At 41.0% G+C, this 23,265-nt stretch overlaps 1 protein-coding gene across 1 annotated transcript in view; it reads right to left on the reverse strand.

Moving 5' to 3' along the window:
* Positions 1-2,063: 2,063 nt before the first annotated feature.
* SPATA45 (spermatogenesis associated 45) overlaps positions 2,064-23,265 on the reverse strand; it is a 29,824-nt gene continuing 8,622 nt past the window's right edge. Inside the window, exons 3-4 of the mRNA XM_058539831.1 lie at positions 7,863-8,177; positions 2,064-2,320 (exon numbers count right to left, since the gene is read on the reverse strand). Coding sequence (XP_058395814.1) covers positions 2,301-2,320; positions 7,863-8,139 — 297 coding nt within the window. The 5' untranslated portion in view covers positions 8,140-8,177 and the 3' untranslated portion in view covers positions 2,064-2,300. The remainder of the gene's footprint in view (positions 2,321-7,862; positions 8,178-23,265) is intronic.

Consider the following 23,265-nt stretch of genomic DNA (forward strand, 5'->3'; position numbering starts at 1 on the left):
CTGGGTCCGCTGTCCAGCCCTAGGGTTGCCTCAGCCCCTCTTGTTCCGGAGGTCTTATTTAGGTGGCAGTGTCCTGGTTTCCACAGCTGCTTGGCTTCTGGCTCTGCCGGGCCCCTCCTTTGGGACACATCTGCAGTGCCAGGAAAGAGACGTAGCTCTCCCACTGTGGCCTGCGAGACCTTCCCCAGGGAAGAGGCATTAGATGTTGGTAGCTTCAGCAGCAATGGTGGGCCACACTGAAGTCTTTTCTGGAATACCAAGGGTGCCGCAGGAAGCCATCCTGCACAGGCATTAGTGGGCTTGACTTGGGAGCTCACCCGCTGACAGCTCTACAGGAAGCCAGAGCAGAAAAGGAGGAAATTACTGATCCCCACGTGGTTACTGATGGAACACGTGCATCCACAGATATGAAACACTCCTGGGAGCGTTGAGGGAGGTGGCTGGACGTGTGATTTCAGGTAGGGTCAGAATCTAAAATATATATTGTGACTTTTGAGTTTCTGGTTTTAGCCTGAGGCCATTGTAGGATATATAGAGGAGGACAGAGTAGAAACACCTAAGAGGGAAAGGGGGTGGGAGAAGGAGGTGGTATTTAAACCAAATTTCATTTAAACTAAAGTTAGCCAGGTGAACAGAATGGGGGCTTGTGGCAGAATAAGGCAGAGAACCGCAAGTAGTTCCATAAAAACAGAGGTGTATGGGGGAGGAGGTAGGAGGGGATTATAGAGAAATGAGGTTAGAAAAGTTGTTAATTGTTTTATACATAACCTGACACTCATTTACTATGTGTTTATCTCCTATGATTCACATTAGATTGAGCCAAAGAAAGATTGATGCTGTATATGAGTCTTTTATTTGGGCTGCTAACTATTGGGAGATAATTCTCCACAGATCTCTAACATTTCTACAATCTTGTGCCAGAATCACTGACAGCTTTTGTTCCAGACTGTCTCTTCAAGGATGTTTGTATGGCCAAGGGCCTTGGGAGTCAGAGATAAGGTCTCCCACTGGAGCAGAGGGCAGGTTTATTTACTGCCCTGTATAATAAAGAGAATGTCTTCCTCCAGGCTTGGGAGGAAGGTTGGGTTTCTTAAACTCAGGAGTCTTCAGCTGTGAGGCAAAACCTCTACGTGTGTAGCATCTATCTGGGCAGTTCCCCATTGTCCCTGGGGTCTGCAGCGGGGGAGTGTGGGGGAGGGCAAGGGGAACCAACCAGAACATGAGGCTTGTGCTACTTGCTGTGCTCTGAGTAATAAAGGCCTTTGCCTCTGAACCAGGAGTCGTGCCTTCTGTCAATGCCCGTGAAACCGTGGCAGGCTAACCTCATAGCTCTTGACACTAGGTGTTTGCCATTTTGAGAAGCAAAAAATTAGCTTTGGGTCTGGCTTTTTTTTACACACCCTCAGAGTTGATGAATCTTATCTGCACTGTGCCCTGGTGCAGGCCTAGCTGAGGTAGGGTTTTAGGCCAGTTGACGGATCCATATCCCTTCCAATATTAAAATGCTTTGGTTTATGAATCTGAGCTTTCCATGGAGGCAGAGGGCAACCAAATAAAAAGTGAATGTCTCACTGATGTAAAGACAAATGCCGAGAAGCAGCTGGGTTCCAGACCAGGAAGTGCTCAGCTTGCCATATGGAACAGGCTATTAACTCATGCTGCAACAAGGAACATAAGCTGAGTTAAAATTTGAAAATTAGGCTGCTATCCAAGAAGCAATGACACAGAGGTGATAGTAGCCAAATAGGATTTGGCCATGAGATGATTCTAGCAATGGCCACTTTGGGGATAGGCAATGAAATATAACAAAAGTCTCTATAGGCACCTTATATTACCTTCTCAAGGATATGTACTTATTCAAATTATCAAAATCGTAGCTCTAGTGGAGTAAGTTAATGTAATTAAGCAAGAGAAGCAAGTTTTAACTTTGAGAAACTTTAGCCTTCAACTTGATTAGTGGGGTTGGTCAACATATTCCACTAATTGACAGAAACAAATATAAACTATTTAAACATTTTATATTAGTAAAGAGAAGATCACTGTAAAGTGAACTTTTTGGTCATTCATCTTTGAAAGTATCTTTAAAAACTCAAATCTTCTCTTCAAAACATCTAAGTCTAAATGATGGAATGGAATGAATGAAGATGAAATATGTTATATGTGACAATAAAATATTTTCTTGGTTATCTAGTGAATAATTTTGTTTGACTTCTTTTATAATTAATATTTGTAAATAATTTAGAGAGACAATGAAGAAGGAGCAAAGAGATTGTATTTCTGTGTGTCTCTGGAGATGCACTTTATTCAAATATGGCATTATCTGAAAGAGAAATAAGAAGTATTTGTTATAGAACTTACAATACATTTTATAGTTCCAAAATAGCCCTGAGGGCAGAGAGGATGAGTACTATTTCATAGATACAGAAAGTAAGGTTTAGAAACACTAAATGACTAAAACCATGAGACTAGTCAATGGCAGAAGCAGAACTTGACCCCGAGTGCAATGGACTGAATATCTGTGTCTCCCCCAAAATTCCTATGTTGAAACCCTAATCCCAGTGTGATGGTATTTGGAGGTGGGGCCTTTGGGAGGCAATTAAGTCATGAGAATGGAGTCCTCGTGAATGGCATTAGTGCCCTTATCAGAAGGGGCCAGTGGAGCTGGCCCCATGGCATAGCAGTTAAGTGCGTGCGCTCTGCTGCTGGTGGCCCGGGTTTGGATCCCGGTTGCGCACGGATGCACTGCTTCTCCGGCCATGCTGAGGCCGCATCCCATATAAAGCAGAGGAAAATGGGCACGGATGTTAGCCCAGAGCCAGTCTTCCTCAGCAAAATAAAGAGGAGGATTGGCATCGAATGTTAGCTCAGGGCTGATCTTCCTCACAAAAAAAAAAAAAAAAAGAAGGGGCCAGAGAGCTGGCTATTTCTGTTGTGTGAGGACAGAGCAAGAAAACAGCCCTCCAGGGGCCAGCCTGGTGGCGCAAGCGGTTAAGTGCATGCGCTCTGCTGTAGCCGCCCGGGGTTCGCCGGTTCAGATCCCAGGCACGCACCGACGCACCACTTGGCAAGCCATGCTGTGGCGGCGTCCCATATAAAGTGGAGGAAGATGGGCACGGATGTTAGCCCAGGGCCAGTCTTCCTCAGCCAAAAAAAAAAGAGGAGGATTGGCAGATGTTAGCACAGGGCTGATCTCCTCACACACACACACACAAAAAAACGCCCTCTGTAAATCAGGAAGAGCGCCCTCACCAAGAACCCAACCATGTTGGCACCCTGATCTTGGACTTCCAGCCTCCAGAACTGTGAGAAATAAATATTTGTTGTTTAAGCCACTCAGTCTATGGTAATTTTATAGCAGCCTGAACTGACTAAGATACCCGAGTTTCATGTTTTTTAGGCTAACATGTTTAAGTAAAACTGCCCCTCCAGCGCACACCGACACACCGCTTGTCAAGCCATGCTGTGGCGGCGTACCATATAAAGTAGAGGAGGATGGGCACGGATGTTAGCCCAGGGCTAATCTGCCTCGACAAAAAGAGGAGGATTGGCATCGGATGTTAGCTCAGGGCTGATCTTCCTCACCAAAAAAAAAAAAAAAAAAAAGGACAGCCCCTCTTTTGGCCTCCACATCTCCAAGTGGAAGATTGAAGAGAGAGCTTGGAGATCTCCGGCTAAGAAAACTCCTTCTCTGGTCTTCACATCCCTATCGATAGAAGCAAAGAAGAGTCCCCAGAACTCCGAGTGTTCTTAGCAAAATCCCCAACCTCCCTCACCTTTGACACTCATAGCCTCAGCACCACTTGAGACCATTAGGACTAATCTCGTTCTGTCCCTTATCACTGTTTCCACTGGCTACCTGAGGAAGCCTGAGAGTCCTGGGTCGTCCTGCATGCCCAGGATCCTAACCTTCATGTGGCTCTATGGGCAGCAATGCACCCCCTACCCAGCACCTCCTACCCACCCCCATCCAGCTGCTTTATGTTTCCCCAGAGCACTGATCCACTTACCACTACCTGCCTCTACCCACTGAAACCTAAGCTTTACGAGGCAGGGGTTTTATTCATCACTGTATTGCCAAGCACATAGAATAGTGCCTGACAGAAAGTAGACACTCATAAATATTTGTTGAATGAATATGTTTCTTCCTCTAACACAGATACGTACATAGGAGAAGAGGAAAGGGACTTCTAATTCTTATTGTCTATGTCTAGCAAAATGTACCTTCTTATTATCCTCTTCCATTTCTAAACATTATTCTCTAAGGTGCCATGGAAAACTCTAGGTTTGTGAGCCATGGTCCAAGGGCATGGCTACTGGTCTCAAAAGGAGTGAGGTAAGATCCACCATTACTTCTGGAAAAATATATTCCATGCCCCAATATTTATTCAATCAGCAAACAAATATTTCCTGAGTGCCTAATTTGTGCCAGACACCATTCTAGGGACTGAGGATAAAGCAGTGAAAAAACAGTTACCATCTCCGCTTTGAAGGAGCTGAGCACCAGGGAGTGACAAACACTATGGAGGAAAAGAAAGCTGGGGATGGTGTTGTAGGGTGTTGGGGAGTTCTATTTACATAGGGTGCTTTCTGATTAATTGACTTTTGAACAAAGATCTGGATAAAGTGAGGGAAAGAAAGAGAGCAAGTTTCCGGCAGAGGGAACAGCATGTGCCAAGTCCCTGAGGTGGGAACCAGTGTGGTATCTCCCAGGTGGTGGCCATGAAATGAGGCCAGGGAGAGTAGAGGAGATAAGACTGAAAAGACAAGCAGGGACTTGTTCCTGGAGAGCTTATAAGCACAGGATACAGGAGTGTGGATTTTATCCCACGTGTGGTGTGAAACCATAGGCAAGTTTTGAGCAATGTATATCTAATGTATTTTTTAAAAAGATCACTCATGCTGTTGTGTGAAGAAGTAAATGTGGGAGCAGCGAGAGTAGAGGCCAGGGGAGAGTTGGGAGGCCCCTGCTGCACTTTGGGAGAGAGATGACGATGGATTGGATCGGGGTGGTAGCAGTGGTCAGATTCAGGATGGAGTCTGAAGGAGGAGTTGACAGGACTTCTGACAGATTGGATGTGGGATGTGAGACAAAGACAGTCAAAGGTGCTCCTAGATCTTTGACCACTTTCTGAGATGAGGAGGGAGCAGGGGTGAGTGTGTGTGTTTTGGGGTGGAGGATAGGAATTCTTCTTTGGCCATGGTAAATTTGAGATAACATCAAGTATAGGTGGCACTCTGACCTATGCCATCTGTTAGATGTGTCAGGAACTCAGCAGAAAGGCGCGGGCCAGAAATAGAAATGTGGGAGTCATCAGAATAGAGATGAGATTTTAAGTCCTGTAACAGGTCAAAGACCAGCGATCTGTCTAAGTTGAGATCGCCTAGAAACTAAGTGAAAATGGTGAGAAGACGGCCCAGTAATGAGCTTTGGTGTTCTTCAACGTTCAGAGGACAGAAGAGGGCCATCTTATATGAAGAGGGTGTTATTTTAGAGTTAATAATGTTTATCATTTGACTCATTACACATGTTCATATTAAATGAACATATGATGTTATGATGTTAGAGATAATGTCCCATCTCCTTATTAATCCTTATTTTACAAATGAGGATTTTCTCTTTGCATCTGCTGGCCTCCTAGGCGAGAGGGTACACTCTCATCTGTTCTCAGTCTAGTGTGGCAGGCCAGAACTTTTGTTTGGAATGAGAGAAGGTCTCTTTTGGGATGAGTTCACCTTTGGAACCCCCAATATACCTTTTTTATTCTTGATTACATTTAAAGTTGAAACCAAAGACCATAAGTTTGAAGTAGAGATTAATGAGAAAACTATGGGAAAAAAAATTTTAATAAGCTCTTGAGAATATACAGCACTGGGTCAACAATTACCTACCATTTGTTTAGACAAGTGGTTCTCAAAGTTTTAGGTTTCCGCACCCATTATACTCTTAAAAATTATTGCAGACCCTATCAAGCTTTTGTTCCTGTGTGTTGTATCTCTCAATATTTACCATATTAGAAATTTAAACTGAGAAAAAAATTTAAAACTCAAGAATACAAGTCCACATTCCATTAAAGTCAGAGTAATGATGTCACTACACTTCACATTGCTTCTGGAAAACCCCATTGTACTCTCATGAAAGCATGAGAATAAAAAAGGCAAATAGTATCTCAGTAACATTATGAAAATAGCTTTGACCACATGCACCTCTGAAAAAGACTTGAATACCCAGGGGTCCCCAGACCACTCTTTGAGAATTACTCGTTTAGACTAATAAAGAAAGAGCATGTATTTACATACCAATCACCATAACCTTCAAATGAAGTCTATGCTTATTCTGTATCTTGTCATCATAATATTGAGTTTCTGTTTAAGTCTGTTTACTTAAAAGGAACTAAGCTTTTCTGCAATTTTTAAAGGTTTCTTTCAATGTTCCAGAATTGTTGGCTTATACTCTTGCTATCATTAATGTTGGTTATGGAAATTACATTTGTTAGACTCTGTTTTGTAGAAAACTGTGTATTCATGTAAAGTGGTAAACTATGTTTGTCACAGGAGGTGGAATTTACCCTCCACTATTAAGCTGGTGAGAACCAACCTACTAGCTGTGACTTAACTCATCTAGTTCCAGGCAATTCAATCAGAATAAAAGATTACGCAGATTTGCTTAGAATTAGGAACACTAAGGGCATTCCTCCTTGTGAAAGAGTTCTTTTTTTGAGTAAAATAAACAAATGACTGGTACAGATTAACTTTAAAACACAATGGAGAATCTCAATTTTCCATGCCATTCTGTCACCCTGTCTACACCACTAACTAAGAGCATGGGGCAAATGTAAGTCACAGTCCCCTCATCAAAAAAGTTAGATCTCCAATAAGGCGATTTTGTTTCTGATCCAACTTAATCATTTGTTGGTTGTATTTAATATAATTACATTCTCCTCTTTTTTTGTGTGTGTGGTGAGGAAGACTGGCCCTGAGCTAACATCCATTGCCAATCTTCCCCTTTTTGCTGAGGAAGATTAGCCCTGAGCTAACATCTGTGGCCATCTTCCTCTATTTTGTATGTGGGATGGCGCCACAGCATGGCTTGAAGAGCGGTGTGTAGGTCTGCACCCAGGATCTGAACCTGTGAACCCTGAGCTGCCTAAGCAGAGCATGAGAACTTAATCACTGCGCCACCGGGCCAGCCCTTCTCCTCTTTTTTTTTTTTTTTTTTTTTTTTAATAAATGAAAAAATATACCATCAGTTGCTTGCCTTGACTTAGAAACAAATATTCACAATCAAGGTATTTACCAATTCCTCTTGCTCCTCCTGCAAAATAATACTACCACCACCGCATACCCTCTGTGCCAACCTCCCTCCACATTTTATTCTTGTTTCTCAGGGCTTTTTGTTTAATACTTGTCATCAAAATCATTTCCATTGTATCTCAATTTTGCACATGAAATTTATACAGAGGCCACGGAAATTGGTGTGATAGGAGGCTTCAGGAGTCTTCGGTGGTCTATTATAATTTATCTAGAACAACTTTTCTCACAATGTGGTTCTCAGGCCACCAGCATCAGAATCACCTTAGCCTGCTGAGAATGCAGATTCCAGGACCCAAACTAGAGCCCATCGGATGAGCCAGCCTGGAGCTGGAGCCTGCAATTCTGTGAGCAGAAGAAAATGAGAATCTCTGGTCTATAGTAGATCTTACATCAACCAGCCTAATTTCCTGCTGCTTTTAACTTCGGAGAGATTGCCTTTAAACGATCCCAAAGCAATACCTATAAACCTCTTTCAACCCCAGAAATTCTTCCTAAGTTTACTTATAAATCCCTCCTGTCGATTGGGTGGGAATCCTACCATAACATCTTACTTTTTGGTGGAAAGTGCTTTTTCTCCGTGTGAACACGGAGACTCAGCGTGACCCAGGAGCTCCTGCCACTGTCGGGAACAGGTTCTTTGATTTGGGTGTGAGTAAAGGACTTATAGGCACCACTGAAATGCCTCTTTTGAACTCGCAATAAGCTGACTTGATTGCTTCTTTCCACCAAGCAGTGGGAGTCACGCTTTTCGTTGATCTCCTCCAGGAGATGTTGTTTATTTGCTTTACGGTTTTTAGTGATTTCACTAGTTCTTTTTATAGATGCCATTGTGTTGACAAATCAGTCGTCAACTGATTCTTGCTGTCCTGTAAACAAATGAAAAAATACTCTCAGTTGCCTGCTTGACCTAGAAGCTGGTATCCACAATCAGGTATTTACCAGTTCCTTTCTCCTGCAAAATACCACCACCACTGCGCCCCCTGCCCTACAACTCACTCCCTTTTTTATTACTGTTTCCTAAGGTCTTTTTGTTTTTTGATGTTTCTTCAGGAAAAAAAAGTTCAAAGGAAGAGGGTATAGTAAGAGAATATATTTTGTTTTTGACACTAATACTGTGCATTAATTCTTGCTTTTAGGAATTTTCCCTGTTTCTTCTGATTATAAAAATAATATATATTCATTGTAGAAAATGTCAAAAATACAGAAAAGCATAAAGTAGAAAAACTAAAATCACTCTTGATCCAGAGACAACCAAATTAACATTTTGGATATTTCTTTCCCAAGAAACATCCGAAGGGATTTCATTACAAAAAGTACAGAAAAATACATTACATTGGCTATGGTAGAACATAAATTTAAAAATGTATAAATGATGTTAAGAATTTCAGAAGAGCTTGCTTGTGAGGGCTGTAAATTTGTTTTTTCAGGTATTTGAAGTGCTTAAAAATCAGATATATTAAATTTACAAAGAAATTTTAAAGTATTTAAAGAACTTGTATTAACTAAGTTTGTAAATGGAATGATTACCTCTAGTGTTTAGTCTTTTCAACTTGGGTTAACTGAACATTAATTTCATAAAAAATAAAGGTGATCATTCTTTATACAAAAATAACTCGATTTAGAAATAGAATACAAGAGTCATATGTTGAAATCAAAGATTGGCCGACAGGTTTTTAATGTTTTAATTTTAGAAAACCAGTATTAATTTGAAATCCAAATAACTATAAATAGTCCTTTCTACACACAAAGACTCCTCTCAGACATTAAAAAACAATCTCACATTAACATTTTATATAGGTGAACAGAACTTCCACTTAAATGACTATAGTCATTTAAATATAGATTTAAATATAGATTATTCAGACAAACCTCCCAGTGAAAACTACTAAAAGCGCTAGGGGAAAATATTTTTAAAAATTTGTTGATGATAAAATGACAAGAGAGTAAGGAAATATTAGGCCCCAAATGAAGGGAAAGCAAGAACAAGGACCTAGAGAAGTAAACAGAATCTGTGCTTTCCCTGAGGACATTTTCAGATCCCAGAGGGTTAGAGAAGAGGACAGAGAGCACAAAAATCAAAGCCCAAAGCCTGTGCACAGTGGAGAGTCTAAAGTAGACCTTTTTCGGGCCAGCCCCATGGCTTGGCGGTTAAGTGCTCGCGCTCCACTGCTGGCGTCCCGGGTTCGGATCCTGGGCGCGCACTGACACACCGCTTCTCTGGCCACGCTGAGGCCGTGTCCCACATACAGCAACTAGAAGGATGTGCAGCTATGACATACAACTATCTACTGGGGCTTTGGGGGAAAATAAATAAATAAATAAAAATTATAAAGTAGACCTTTTCCATATTAAGTTGGGACCCAAAGTGTTACCCACTCAGGGTAAGAGTGAACCAGAAATAAACTCATATTCCATCACCAATTTGCAGGGAGAGTGTTGCCTTAGCATTAAGCACAGTTCTGGGGGAAAAAAATCCCTCCATCAAAAGTTATAAGCACTAGCTGAGTCTTGTATGCATTTTCAGCCCAAATTCACAACCAGAGTGGTTACAAGAAATGTCAGGGTGACAAACAAGGGTGGTTATGTTACTGAACCTCTTAATTTCTTTTTTTTTTTTAAAGATTTTATTTATTTATGTTTTCCCCCCAAAGTCCCAGTAGATAGTTGTATGTCATAGCTGCACATCCTTCTAGTTGCTGTATGTGGGACACGGCCTCAGCATGGCCGGAGAAGCAGTACGTCGGTGCACGCCCGGGATCCGAACCCGGGCCGCCAGCAGCGGAGCGTGCGCACTTAACCATTAAGCCACGGGACCGGCCCTGAACCTCTTAATTTCAATTTCAAGTGCCCAATGCTCAGTAAGCCAAATACCAAGGCATCAGTGCTTGGAGATAGAGAAAGTTTTATTTGAATTGGCCAAGACGAGAAGACGGGGGCATGGGTTCTCTCAAATCTGCCTTAACAAGAGAAGAAAATAGGGGATTTTATAGAGCTAAGGAGTGTGGCAGGAGGTGTTTCAGAGAACAAAAAAAGGGTAATCCGTGTTTCTTTCCTCCCGATAAGCCCCTGGGCAATCTGACTTCTAGGCATCAACAGCAGCTGGGGGCTCATTATCTGGTGATCCTTGAAGGCATTCTCTTTCTTCTGTAAAACAAGCTCATAAATCTTGGTGACCCTTGAGTTCCTCCTCAAGTTAACCAGGAAAACAGCAAATTGACAAGATTAACTTCTTCTCATGACAAGGTCAAAAGGTAATCTTGTTGAATATTTACAGTAACCCTCAGGTACCCAGCTGAAACCTCAAACTCAGAATTTACCTGAAGGGGTTCCAGGCTAAGAATATATCCAAGTGCCTGACAGAAGCAGGCTCAAAACTTTTCTGGAAGAACTTCATCCTAGGCCTCTGGGAATCCCCAACAATACTTTTTCAAAGATGACAAATAGCACATAGCTGAGGATAACTACTCAAGCACACAAGTAAATAAGGCATTGTGAAGTGAGAACAGTAGAAACAAATCCATGAAATCAACATACATTAGAAGCATCAGATTATAGAACAATTATGCATACTACACTTAAAGAAGTAAGAAAACAAGTTTGCAACTATCTTCAGAAAACAAGAAACCAAAAGCATTTCTAGAAATTAAAAAATGTTATTAAATAAATTTAAAACTCACTGTATGGGGGGCCGGCCTGGTGGCACAAGTGGTTAAGTGTGCATGCTCCACTGCGGCGGCCCAGGGTTCGCCGGTTCGGATCCCAGGCGCACACCCACGCACTGCTTGTCAAGCCATGCTGTGGTGGCGTCCCATATAAAGTAGAGGGTGATGGGCATGGATGTTAGCTCAGGGCCAGTCTTCCTCAGAAAAAAGAGGAGGATTGGCATTAGATGTTAGCTCAGGGCTGATATTCCTCACAAAAAAAATAAATAAATAAAGCTCATTGTATGGATTTAGCAGCAGACATGGATTCAGATGAAGAGAGAATTAGAGAACTGGAGGAGAGATCAGAAGTAATTATCCTGAATGCAGCACAGAAGGACAAAAAGATAGAAACTATGAAAAAGTTAAATATGTGGAGGACACAGTGAGAAGGTAAAACCTATGTGGATGTCCAGAGGAGACGAATGAGGCAGAGGCAAGATTTAGATAGATGTTTGAGAAATACCCAGAACTGATGAGTGGTACCAGTCCATAGACTCAAGGAGCTCATAGAATACAAGTCAGGATTTTTTTTAAATCTACATTTAGATTACAGTGAAATTTGAAAAAAACTAAAAATATTAAAAGCCATCAGAGAATAAAAGGAGGGGCAGTTTGACTAATAGCTGACTCCTCAACAAGCAACAACTAAAGGCATAAGACAGAGAAATTATATTTTCAATGTGCTACAGAAGTTATACAAATGGTAAGTCAACACATAAGATGCTCAGCATCATCAGTCGTAAGGGAAATGTAAATCCATACTACGATGAGATACCACTACATACCACTAGAATGACTGAAAGTAAAAAGATTGGCTATATCAAGTACTGGTGAAGATGTGGAGGAACTGGACCTCTCATACCTGCTAGTGAGAATGTAAAAAGGTAAAACTGCTTCAAAGAAAACAGTTTGGCAGCTTCTTAAAAAGTTAAAAATATACCTACCATATGGTCCACTCCCAAGTATTTACTCAACAAAAATGAAATTCTCCATACAGTGTATGAAGAAATTATTTGTACATTCAAAAACTTGTATGTGAATGTTCATCACAGCTTTTTTTAATGAGTGAAAGTACTACCAACCCAAATGACCATTAACAGCTGAATGGATAAACAAATGGTGGTAAATCCACGCAATGGATACTTCTCAGTTATAAAAAAGCAATGTACTGGGGCCGACCTGGTGGCGCAGTGGTTAAGTGCGGGTGCTCCACTTTGGCAGCCTGGGGTTTGCAGGTTTGGATCCCAGGTGCACACCGATGCACCGCTTGTCAAGCCATGCTGTAGTGGTGTCCCATATAAAGTAGAGGAAGATGGGCATGGATGTTAGCCGAGGGCCAGTCTTCCTCAGCAAAAAAAAAAGAGGAGGATTGGCATCGGATGTTAGCTCAGGGCTGATCTTCCTCAAAAAAAAAAAAAAAAAAATCTTACAAGTATTTATGCCTGCAGAAAATAGTTGTCCCTGAACAGAAGGAAATGCTTTAAGGGAGAATAGGCATTCTGGACCTTTTTCCCCCTCCTTCTTTCCAGAGCCACAAGGAAGACTAGGATTTTCTGAAAGATGGTAAAGGATTGTCTCAGGCAGTTATTGCCGCAATAATGATGCAAAACTCAGTGTCATACAAAAATAAACGTTTATTCTCGAGTTCCGTAGTGGATTGACCGATCTAGGCTGAGCTCACCTGACAACTCGGCTTCAGGCTGAGAGTCTGGTCAGGCTTGCTCCCTGCTGAGAGTTGAGCTTAGGTCTGCTCCCAAAATTTTAGGACTAGAAGAAACAAGAAAAGCTATTTTTCTCTAATCCGATGTCTCTGACAGAATCGAACTCTCCTATTCTCATTTTGTTTCTGGGAATTTTAATAATATAAGAGAAAAAAAATTTTTAAGGTAAAGGATATGAGAAGAAAGCAAACTATTTTTTTTTTTTTTTTTTTTTTACGAAACTGCAGTTTAATTTTGTCATCTCTGGCATATGCAGCTTTCTCATTTTATATTTCTATTTCCTATCTCCCTTGGAAAATCCTTGAGCTCATGCCTCATATCTTGTACAATAACTTGGAGTTTGAGCTCAGTATAATGTAGGAGCCCAATAAAAAGCAATTGACAAATTGACCTTCTTAAAGGTACAACTTCAGCAATGTTTGCTCACAAATATGAAAGATAAATGTACAACCGACCAGAAAATGATCCCTTGGTATTTAAGTAAACAGTTCTTTAGGCAAGATGTCAACTGCAAAAGTGAAAAGAGAAGATGTCTTTTCAAAATTGAATGTAGCACGTTTAAATTGAAGGAAGACAAAATATTTAACATGCTCAATTAACACTAAAGAATTAGATTGGACTCAATAAATCTAACTCTATTCCAATCACCAATTAATTATCCAGTATAACGGAAACAAGAAAATATGGATGAAATAAATCTACAAATAGTTCAAATATCTCATTTTTGTCATTAATTTCAGCTTCCTTTTACTAGAGATATTAATTCATCAGAAATTAAACTTTTTGAATTCTATCTCCTTTAATACTTTCACTCTTTATCCTCTCTGGGGGATGTACAAATGAAAAACAAATGGGGACATGACTAAAGGAAAAACAAAAGAAAACAAGGGAATTATCCCTTTTGTATTTTTGAGCTAATTTATATTTTGCTAAAAGCTCATTATATGGGTTTACTACAAATGAAATGTAGATATCTTAGTTAAAAGTTCACTGAGAAGATCACAAAATTCAAACTTATTATAAATCACCTGAAAACTGAAATCAACTAAAATTAGACACAGCAATCGAATCTAGTGGTAAGAGCATAGATTTTGGAGAAAAAAAGGCTTGGTTCCTATGCAAGCTATGCTAACTGTACAACCTTGGTTAAGTTACCTTCTCTGAGCCTCAGTTTCCTTATATGTTAAATGCAAGTAACACCCAACTGACGTAGTGTCACAAGGATTAAATGAGCCCATGCATATCAAGAGCTCGGTACAGCCAACCCTCAATAAACAGTAACTTTGATACATTAATTAGGCACTGTGAAAAAAAAGGATTGGTTCAAATGGATAAATAAATAGTATTTTTTGTTCCTCCAGTTACTAATCTATTTGCTTGCTGTGTGACCAGGACCAGCTACATGATGTTTGGGGCCTAGTACAAAAGGAAAATACTGGGCCCCTTATTGAAAAATCCCAGAGGATTTTAAGATGGCGCCAGCAGAGCATTAAACCAAGTGTAGAGCCCTTATGAGTGTGGGGTCCTTGTGCAAGTGTAGAGGTCCCATGCCTATAAAACTGGCTCTATGTGTGACATAGGAACTGGTCAATTTCCATGGTTAATTACCCAGTTTTACAATCTCTTAAATGGAGATAAGTAATGTGTGTAACCTATGGCTTTTTTGTGTGTGTGAGGAAGACCAGCCCTGAGCTAACATCCGTGCTAATCCTCCTCTTTTTGCTGAGGAAGACCGGCTCTGAGCCAACATCTATTGCCAATCCTCCTCCTTTTTTTCCCCAAAGCCCCAGGAGATAGCTGTATGTCATAGTTGCACATCCTTCTAGTTGCTGTATGTGGGACGCGGCCGCAACATGGCCAGAGAAGCGGTTCGTCGGTGTGCACCCGGGACGCCAGTAGCGGAGCGCGTGCTCCCAACCGCTAAGCCACAGGGCTGGCCCTAACCTATGGCTTTTTAAAGGGCTTTGAAAATATTAAGCATGTGTATACAGTAGATCCTCATTATTCTGTATTTGCAAATTTGCCTATTCACTAAAATTTGTTTGTTATCCCCAAATCAATACTTATGGCACTTTCACAGTCATTTCCAGACATGCCCAGAGCAGTGACAATTTTCAGCCTCCTTGATACACACATTCCCAGCTGAGGTTGAAAAAGGTGACACTCTACTTTCTTGTTTCACCTCTCATTTTGTAAACGTCTCCTGTTCCCAGTCTATTTAGTGTCACATATTTTGCATTTTGGTGCTTTTTGTTGATTTCACTGTTTAGAATGCCCCCCAAGCATGGTGCTGAAGTGCTGTCTGGTGTTCCTAAACAGCAAAAAGGCTGTGATGTGCCTTATGGAGAAAATACATATGTCGGATAAGCTTTGTTCAGGTATGAGTTATAGTGCTGTTGGCTGTGAGTTCAATGTTAACGAATCAATAATATAGATAAATAAGGTGTCTTTAAACAGAAGCACATATAAAACAAGGTTATATATTGATTGGTTGACAAAAATGTTGTGACCAGAGGCTCACGGGAACCTACGCCTGTATTTCCTCTGGGAGCAATGGCTCAGTATTTGTTAATTCAGTGTTCAGAGCCACTTTATAGAACATAACTACCACAATAACAAGAATCAACTGTATATATATAGAAAATATACCACTGTTTCTATAGGTATATTATTGTAAATTACCTTTGACATACAGCAACCCAAAGCCTGTTTGAAGTCCACTGGTGTGGATCAGCCCACTGAGATGTTACCCTGGTGATGGAATGATGGATCTGTGCCATTCCAACTTTGTTCCATTCCTAGAACCCTGGTTAAGAGATGTTTTGGAGTCAGAGAGACCATTTACTTATTACCCATGTGTCCTTGAATAAATTACTCAATCTCTCTTAATATCAGTTTCTTTGTCTGTAAAATGGGATAGACACCTATTTAATTGTTGTGTGTTTTTTTTTTTTTTTTGAGGAAGATCAGCCCTGAGCTAACATCCATGCCAATCCTCCTCTTTTTGCTGAGGAAGACTGGCCCTGGGCTAACATCCATGCCCATCTTCCTCCACTTTATATGAGACGCCGCCACAGCATGGCCTGACAAGCAGTGCATCGGTGAGTGCCAGGGATCGGAACCCAGGCCGCCAGCAGCAGAGCGCGCGCACTTAACCACTACGCCACAGGGCCGGCCCCTAATTGTTGTGTGTTTATGTGTATGCGGTAGGAGGTAGGGAGGGAGTTGGAATTAAATGAGATATGCAGTTAAAGCTTTTATTTTATTTTTTTGTGAGGAAGATTGCCCTGGGCTAACTTCCGTGCCCATCTGCCTCTACTTTATATGTGGACGCCGCCACAGCAGGGCTTGACGAGAGAACCCTGGGCCGCCAAAGCAGAGCGCACACACTTGAACCCCTACGCCACCAGGCTGCCCCCAGTTAAAGCTTTTGTGCCTGGCATCAAATTATTATGGGTACAGATATTTCTCAAGCACCTACTCTGTGCCTCGTGCTGTTCTGGGTACTGGGGACAAATAGGAACCTGTCCCCCTGGAGCTTATAGTCTAAGTGTTTGTGGTAGGTACTTAGTAAATTGTAGTTCTTTTATGGATTTTATTAAAACTTCATGTTTTACTTGGAGAATTATTTTATTCATTTTTTTTCCTCAGAAGAGGAAGCCTCTAGATAAAAAAAAAAAAAACTTCAGAAATACATTTCAGAAATGCAAAAGTCATCATTCTTTTTATCTCTTTACGAGAATTAGTGATGGAAGAAAGAAGATTGGTATTGAAGGAGGCAGTTCACAATGCCAGAGAAATTAATTCCCTGAAGAACTTCAGGAAGGCTCAGCAAAAGAAACTAGACCACCCAGCTCTAGGGAGACTAGGGTACAAAAACCGCTGAGACCAACACAGGGCAGTTGCTAAGAATAAAGAGGTATTTTTTCATTGTTTTTGTTTGTTTGTTTGCTTTTTAACAAAGCTCCCAGATAATGCAAAGAGGTCTAACCAGTTGGGCACAACCCTGGCACGTGATGGCGAGGGGCTATAGCCAAATCTTCCCTTCTTAGAGTGCAACCTGGAGGGAGCTTTCTACATCTATGAGCCTCAGCTTCCTCAGCTGTAAAATGGGGCTGATATCAGTACAGAGCTATTGTGAGGATTAAAGAAGATAATGGGTGACAGAACATTATAAATTATAAAGTATAATACAAGCATTGTGAGCTTTCCTAAAGTGTATATTAGATTGTTAACTCAGAAAGTTATGTGTGCTGTGCCTGAGTAATGCTATCATTGTTTTACAATGCCATAATTTGCCACATAAGAAACCCAATTTGCATAATTTTTTAGCCAACAATTTTTCCTTACTCAAAGGTTACTCTCTTGCCAGAGATTTCAGGCTACATTCTAAGGTTACTCCTAGCCCCATTTCCTGGACTTACTCTGGTTTGCTGCTCACTTCAACCCTTAAGAAGGTCTTACTTCATTCCCACTCTAAGTTATAGGATACAATGCTAGACGTGCACGATTATGGCTAACTATGTAAAATGAATTTAGGGGCTGGCCCGGTGGCATAGTGGTTAAGTGCATGCACTCCGCTGCAGCGACCCTGGGTTCAGATCCCAGGTGTGCACTGATGCACCACTTGTCAGGCTGTGCTGTGGCAGCATCGCATATAAAGTGGAGGAAGATGGGCACAGATGTTAGCCCAGGGCCAGTCTTCCTCAGTAAAAAAAGAGGAGGATTTGCAGATGTCAGCTCAGGGCTGATTGTCCTCACACACAAAAAAAAAGTTAAAATGAATTTAAACTGTGTTTAGTTACATTTCAGAGGGAGAGAGGGCATGATTTAACTTATGATATAAATTAAATTTTAAAATTTTGCAGTAATAGGGATGGCGATTTTCCAATATTAGTCACTGCCACCTAAAAGTATTTACTGTATTAGATGCAAGTGATACTGTATGGCATGAACTGCCAAGTAGAAGACTTTTTTAGGTACTGAGGATATTATAAAATAAGATATAAGATCTAGTCTCCCCCCCCATCAATGGACAGATCATCCATACAGAAAATAAATAAGGAAATAATGGACCTAAACGAAAAACTAGATGAGAAGAACTTAATAGACATATACAGAGCACTCTATCCAAACACAGCAGATTACACATTCTTCTCAAGCGCACATGGAACATTCTCAAGAATAGACCATATGTTGGGAAAAAAGACATGCTTATATAAATTTAAGAAGATTGAAATCATAACAAGCATCTTTTCAGACCATAATGCCATGAAGTTAGAACTCAACTACAAGGAAAAAACTGGGAAAGTGACAAAGCTGTGGAGACTCAACAATATGCTACTAAACAACCAATGGATCATTGACGAAATTAAAGGAGAAATCAAAGCATATCTGGAAACAATTGAAAATGAAAATACACCATACCAACTCATATGGGATGCAGCAAAAGCAGTCTTGAGAGGGAAACTCATAGCAATACAGGCCCACCTCAACAAAAAAGAAAAAGCCCAAATAAGCAATCTCAAACTATGCCTAACAGAATTAGAAAAAGAAGAACAAGCAAAGCCTAAAGTCAGCAGAAGGAGGGAAATAATAAATATCAGAGCAGAAATAAATGAAATTGAAATAAAAAAAACAGAAGAAAGGAACAATGAAACAAAGAGCTGGTTCTTTGAGAAGATAAAAAAATTGACAAGCCCTTAGCCAGACTCACCAAGAAAAAAAGAGAGACGGCTCAAATAAATAAAATTAGAAATGAAAAAAGGAGAAATTACAACAGATACCACAGAAATAGAAAAGATTATAAGAGAATACTATGAAAAAATATATGTCAACAAATTGGACAATCTAGAAGAAATGGATAAATTCCTAGACTCATCCAACCTCCCAAAACTGAATCAAGAAGAAATAGAGAACCTGAATAGACCAATCCACAAGTAAAGAGATTGAAACAGTAATCCAAAACCTCCCCAGGGGCCGGCCCCATGGCTTAGCGGTTAAGTGCGCACGTTCCACTACTGGTGGCCCAGGTTCGGATCCCAGGCACGCACTGACACACCGCTTCTCCGGCTATGCTGAGGTGGCATCCCGCATACAGCAACTAGAAGGGTGTGCAACTATGACATACAACTATCTACTGGGGCTTTGGGGAGAAAAAGGGGAAAAAAGGAGGAGGATAGGCAATACATGTTAGCTCAGAGCAGGTCTCCCTCAGCAAAAAGAGGAGGATTGGCATGAATGTTAGCTCAGGGCTGATCTTCCTCATGAAAAAAAAAAAAACCTCCCCAAAAATAAAAGTCCAGGACCAGATGGCTTCTCTGGAGAATTTTACCAAACATTCCAAGAAGACCTAATACTTATCCTTCTCAAACTATTCCAAAAAATAGAGGAAGATGGAACACATTCCCAACACATTCTACAAGGCCAACATCACCGTGATACCAAAGCCAGGCAAAGACAATACTAAGAAGGAAAACTACAGACCAATGTCCCTGATGAACATAGATGCAAAAATCCTCAACAAAATATTGGCAAGCCAAATACAGCAATACATTAAAAAGATTATACACCATGATCAAGTGGGATTTATACCAGGGACACAGGGATGGTTCACATCCACAAATCAATCAACGTGATACACCACATTAACAAAACGAGGAATGAAAACCATATGACCTTCTCGATAGATCTTTTGACAAGATCCAGCATCCATTTATGGTAAAAACTCTCAACAAAATGGGTATGGAAGGAAAGTACCTTAACATAATAAAGACCATATATGACAAACCCACAGCCAACATCATACTCAATGGTGAAAAACTGAAAGCCATCCCTCTGAAAACAGGGACAAGACAAGGGTGCCCACTCTTGCCACTCTCATTCAACACAGTACTGGAGGATCTGGCCAGAGTAATTACGCAAGAAAAAGGAATAAAAGGAATCCAAATAGGCAACAAAGAAGTGAAACTCTCGCTGTTTGCAGATGACATGATCTTATATATAGAAAATCCTAAATAATCCATTGGAAAACTATTATAAATAATCAACAACTACAGCCAAGTGGCAGGGTACAAAATCAACTAACAGAAATCAATTGCATTTCCATATACCAACAATGAACTAACAGAGAACTCAAGAAGACAATCCCATTTACAATTGCAACAAAAAGAATAAAATATAGAAATAAATTTAACCAAGGAAGTGAAAGACCTATACAATGAAAACTATAAGACATTATTGAGTGAAATCAATGATGACGTAAAGAAATGGAAAAAGATTCCATGCACTTGGATTGGAAGAATAAACATAGTTAAAATGTCCATACTACCTAAAGCAATCTACAGATTCAATGCAATCCCAATCAGAATCCCAAGGACATTCTTCACAGAAATAGAACAAAGAATACTAACATTCATACGGGGCAACAAAAGACCCCGCATAACTAAAGCAATCCTGAGAAAGAAGAACAAGGCTGGAGGCGTCACAATCCCTGACTTCAAAACATACTACAAAGCGTTAATAATTAAAGCAGCATGGTACCGGCACAAAAACAGACACACAGATCAATGGAATAGAATGGAAAGTCCAAGAAATAAAACCTCATATCTACGGGCAGCTAATCTTTGACAAAGGTGCTAAGGACACACAGTGGAGAAAGAAAAGTCTCTTCAATAAATGGTGCTGGAAAACTGGACAGCCACTTGCAAAAGAATGAGAGTAGACTATGTTCTCTCGCCATACACAAAAATTAACTCAACATGGATCAAAGACCTGAAGGTGAGACCTGAAACCATAAAACTCCTGGAGGAAAATATAGGTAGTACGCTACTTGTCATCAGCCATAAAGGGATCTTTTTGAATTCCATGTCTACTCAGACAAGGGAAATAAAAGAAAAAATAAACAAGTGGGACTTCATCAGATTAAAGGGCTTCTACAAAGCAAACGAAACCAGCATCAAAATGAATAGGGAACCCACCAGCTAGGAAAAAATATTTGCAAACCATATGTCTGACAAAGGGTGAATTTCCGTAATATATAAAGAACTCACACAACTGAATAACAAAAAAACAACCCACTCAAAAAATGGGCAGAGGAAATGAACAGACACTTCTCCAAAGAAGATATACAGATGGCCAATAGTCACATGACAAGATGCTCAACATCACTAATCATCAGGGAAATGCAAATCAAAACCACACTAAGATAAGGCCGGCCCCGTGGCTTAGCGGTTAAGTGCGCGCGCTCCACTACTGGCGGCCTGGGTTTGGATCCCAGGCGCGCACCAATGCACCACTTCTCCGGCCATGCTGAGGCCGCGTCCCACGTACAGCAACTAGAAGGATGCGCAACTATGACATATAACTATCCAATGGGGCTTTGGGAAAAAAAAAAAGGAGGAGGATTGCCAATAGATGGTAGCTCAGAGCCGGTCTTCCTCAGCAAAAAGAGGAGGATTAGCATGGATGTTAGCTCAGGGCTGATCTTCCTCACAAAAAAAAAAAACCACACTAAGATGTCATCTTACACCCGTTAGAATGGCTAAAATCACCAAGACAAAAAGCAACAAATCCTGGAGAGGCTGTGGAGAAATGGGAACCCTAACCCACTGCTGGTGGGAATGCAAACTGGTGCAGCCTCTGTGGAAAACAGTATGGAGATTCCTCAAAAAACTAAAAATTAAAAATGATCCAGCTATCCCGCTATTGGGTATCTACCCAACGAACCTGAAATCAGCAATCCAAAGAGGCTTATGCACCCCTATGTTCATTGCAGCGTTATTCACTATAGCCAAGACGTGGAAGCAACCCGTGTCCCTCGACTGATGAATGGATAAAGAAGATGTGGTATATATATACCATGGAATACTACTCAGCCATAAAAAATGACAAAATCGTCCCATTTGCACCAACATGGATGGACCTGAAGGGTATTATGTTAAGCGAAATAAGCCAGAAAGAGAAAGACAAACAGTGCATGATTTCACTCATATGTGGAAGATAAACCAACACACGGACAGATAGAACTGTTTAGTGGTTACCAGGGGCCAGGGGGGTTGTGGGGTGGGCACAAGGGGTGGAGCGACGCACTTATATGGTGACTGATAAACAATAATTTTACAACAAAATTTCACAATAAATAAAGTAGTATGTCTGCCCCCCCCCAAAGAAAAGATCTAGTCTCTGGCTTCAAGAAGCTCAAATCTAAATAAGAGATAAATACACAAGGGAAAAGCTAAGTAACATCGCCAGGAAGAGTTCAATGAGTGGCTGTAACAGTGCTACCAGGTCAGAAGAGGTATAACCATAGGCCCACTAGGATCAGTTTGAACTGACCCCATCATATCAACAGAGTGATTAAGAGTTGTTTTCCAGGGCCAGTGAGCCAAAAAAAATTGCAAGTCATGTCGTCAGAGCATGGGCAGAGGAGAAAATCTTGACCTGAAATAACACCCAGAGCCAAACATTCACCCCTTCACAGAACCAAAGAACTGGGACGTGACCGGAACTTGAAAGTCGGACTCTCATCAGTGACTGGAACTTGAAAGTTGGACTCTCATCAGAAGCAAAGTATCCATTGTCTAGGAAGATCCAGTGTTAATGCCCCTTCCACATCTTACCATAAATGTTTAAAGTTCTCCAATCAAAACTTGCCCCACCAGCATTACCATGTATCAGCCTATTCCCCTAACCTCTTAGGTTTTGCCCCAAGCCCTGGAGTGGCGAGACAGATTTGAGAGCCTTGACTCTTGTTTCTTTGCTGGTCAACGTCACAATAAAGCCTTTTCATTTCTCAAAAAGCTGGTGGCATAATTATTGGCTTTTTATGTGCATTGGGAGGAGAACCCCCTTTTTGTGCTGTAACAGAGGGAGAAGACTCTAGAGACTCTACTCATGGAAATATACTAAGGAAGGGAATTGAGCTGACCTAGACAATAAAGGATGGGTAGAATTTGGCTAAATTGAGAGAAGATGGAGAGCATTTCTTTTTTTTTTTTTAATTTTTTTTTTTTTTTTTGTGAGGAAAATCAGCCCTGAGCTAACATCCATGCTAATCCTCCTCTTTTTGCTGAGGAAGACCGGCTCTGAGCTAACATCTATTGCCAATCCTCCTCCTTTTTTTTTTCCCCCAAAGCCCTGGTAGATAGTTGTATGTCATAGTTGCACATCCTTCTAGTTGCTGTATGTGGGACACGGCCTCAGCATGGCCGGAGAAGCAGTGCGTCGGTGCCCGCCCGGTATCCGAACCCAGACCGCCAGTAGCGGAGCGTGCGCACTTAACTGCTAAGCCATGGGGCCGGCCCCTGGAGACCATTTCTTAGCAGACCATGAGGAAGCTTGCATGATAAACATGCACATGGCATACTGGAGGCACTGAGTAGACTAATGTAATGTGATTTCTTCTCTGCTCTGCTGTAGGTATTGTCTCCAATCTATACTCTCAGCCACACCCAACTCCTTCACCAATCCTGACCAAAAAGGTGGAGTTTCAGCAACGTCACACTCACAAGCCTGGAGATCAGGAATTA

The sequence above is a fragment of the Diceros bicornis genome, chromosome 4, assembly GCF_020826845.1.
Source record: "Diceros bicornis minor isolate mBicDic1 chromosome 4, mDicBic1.mat.cur, whole genome shotgun sequence".
In the NCBI taxonomy this organism is placed as follows: Eukaryota; Metazoa; Chordata; class Mammalia; order Perissodactyla; family Rhinocerotidae; genus Diceros; species Diceros bicornis.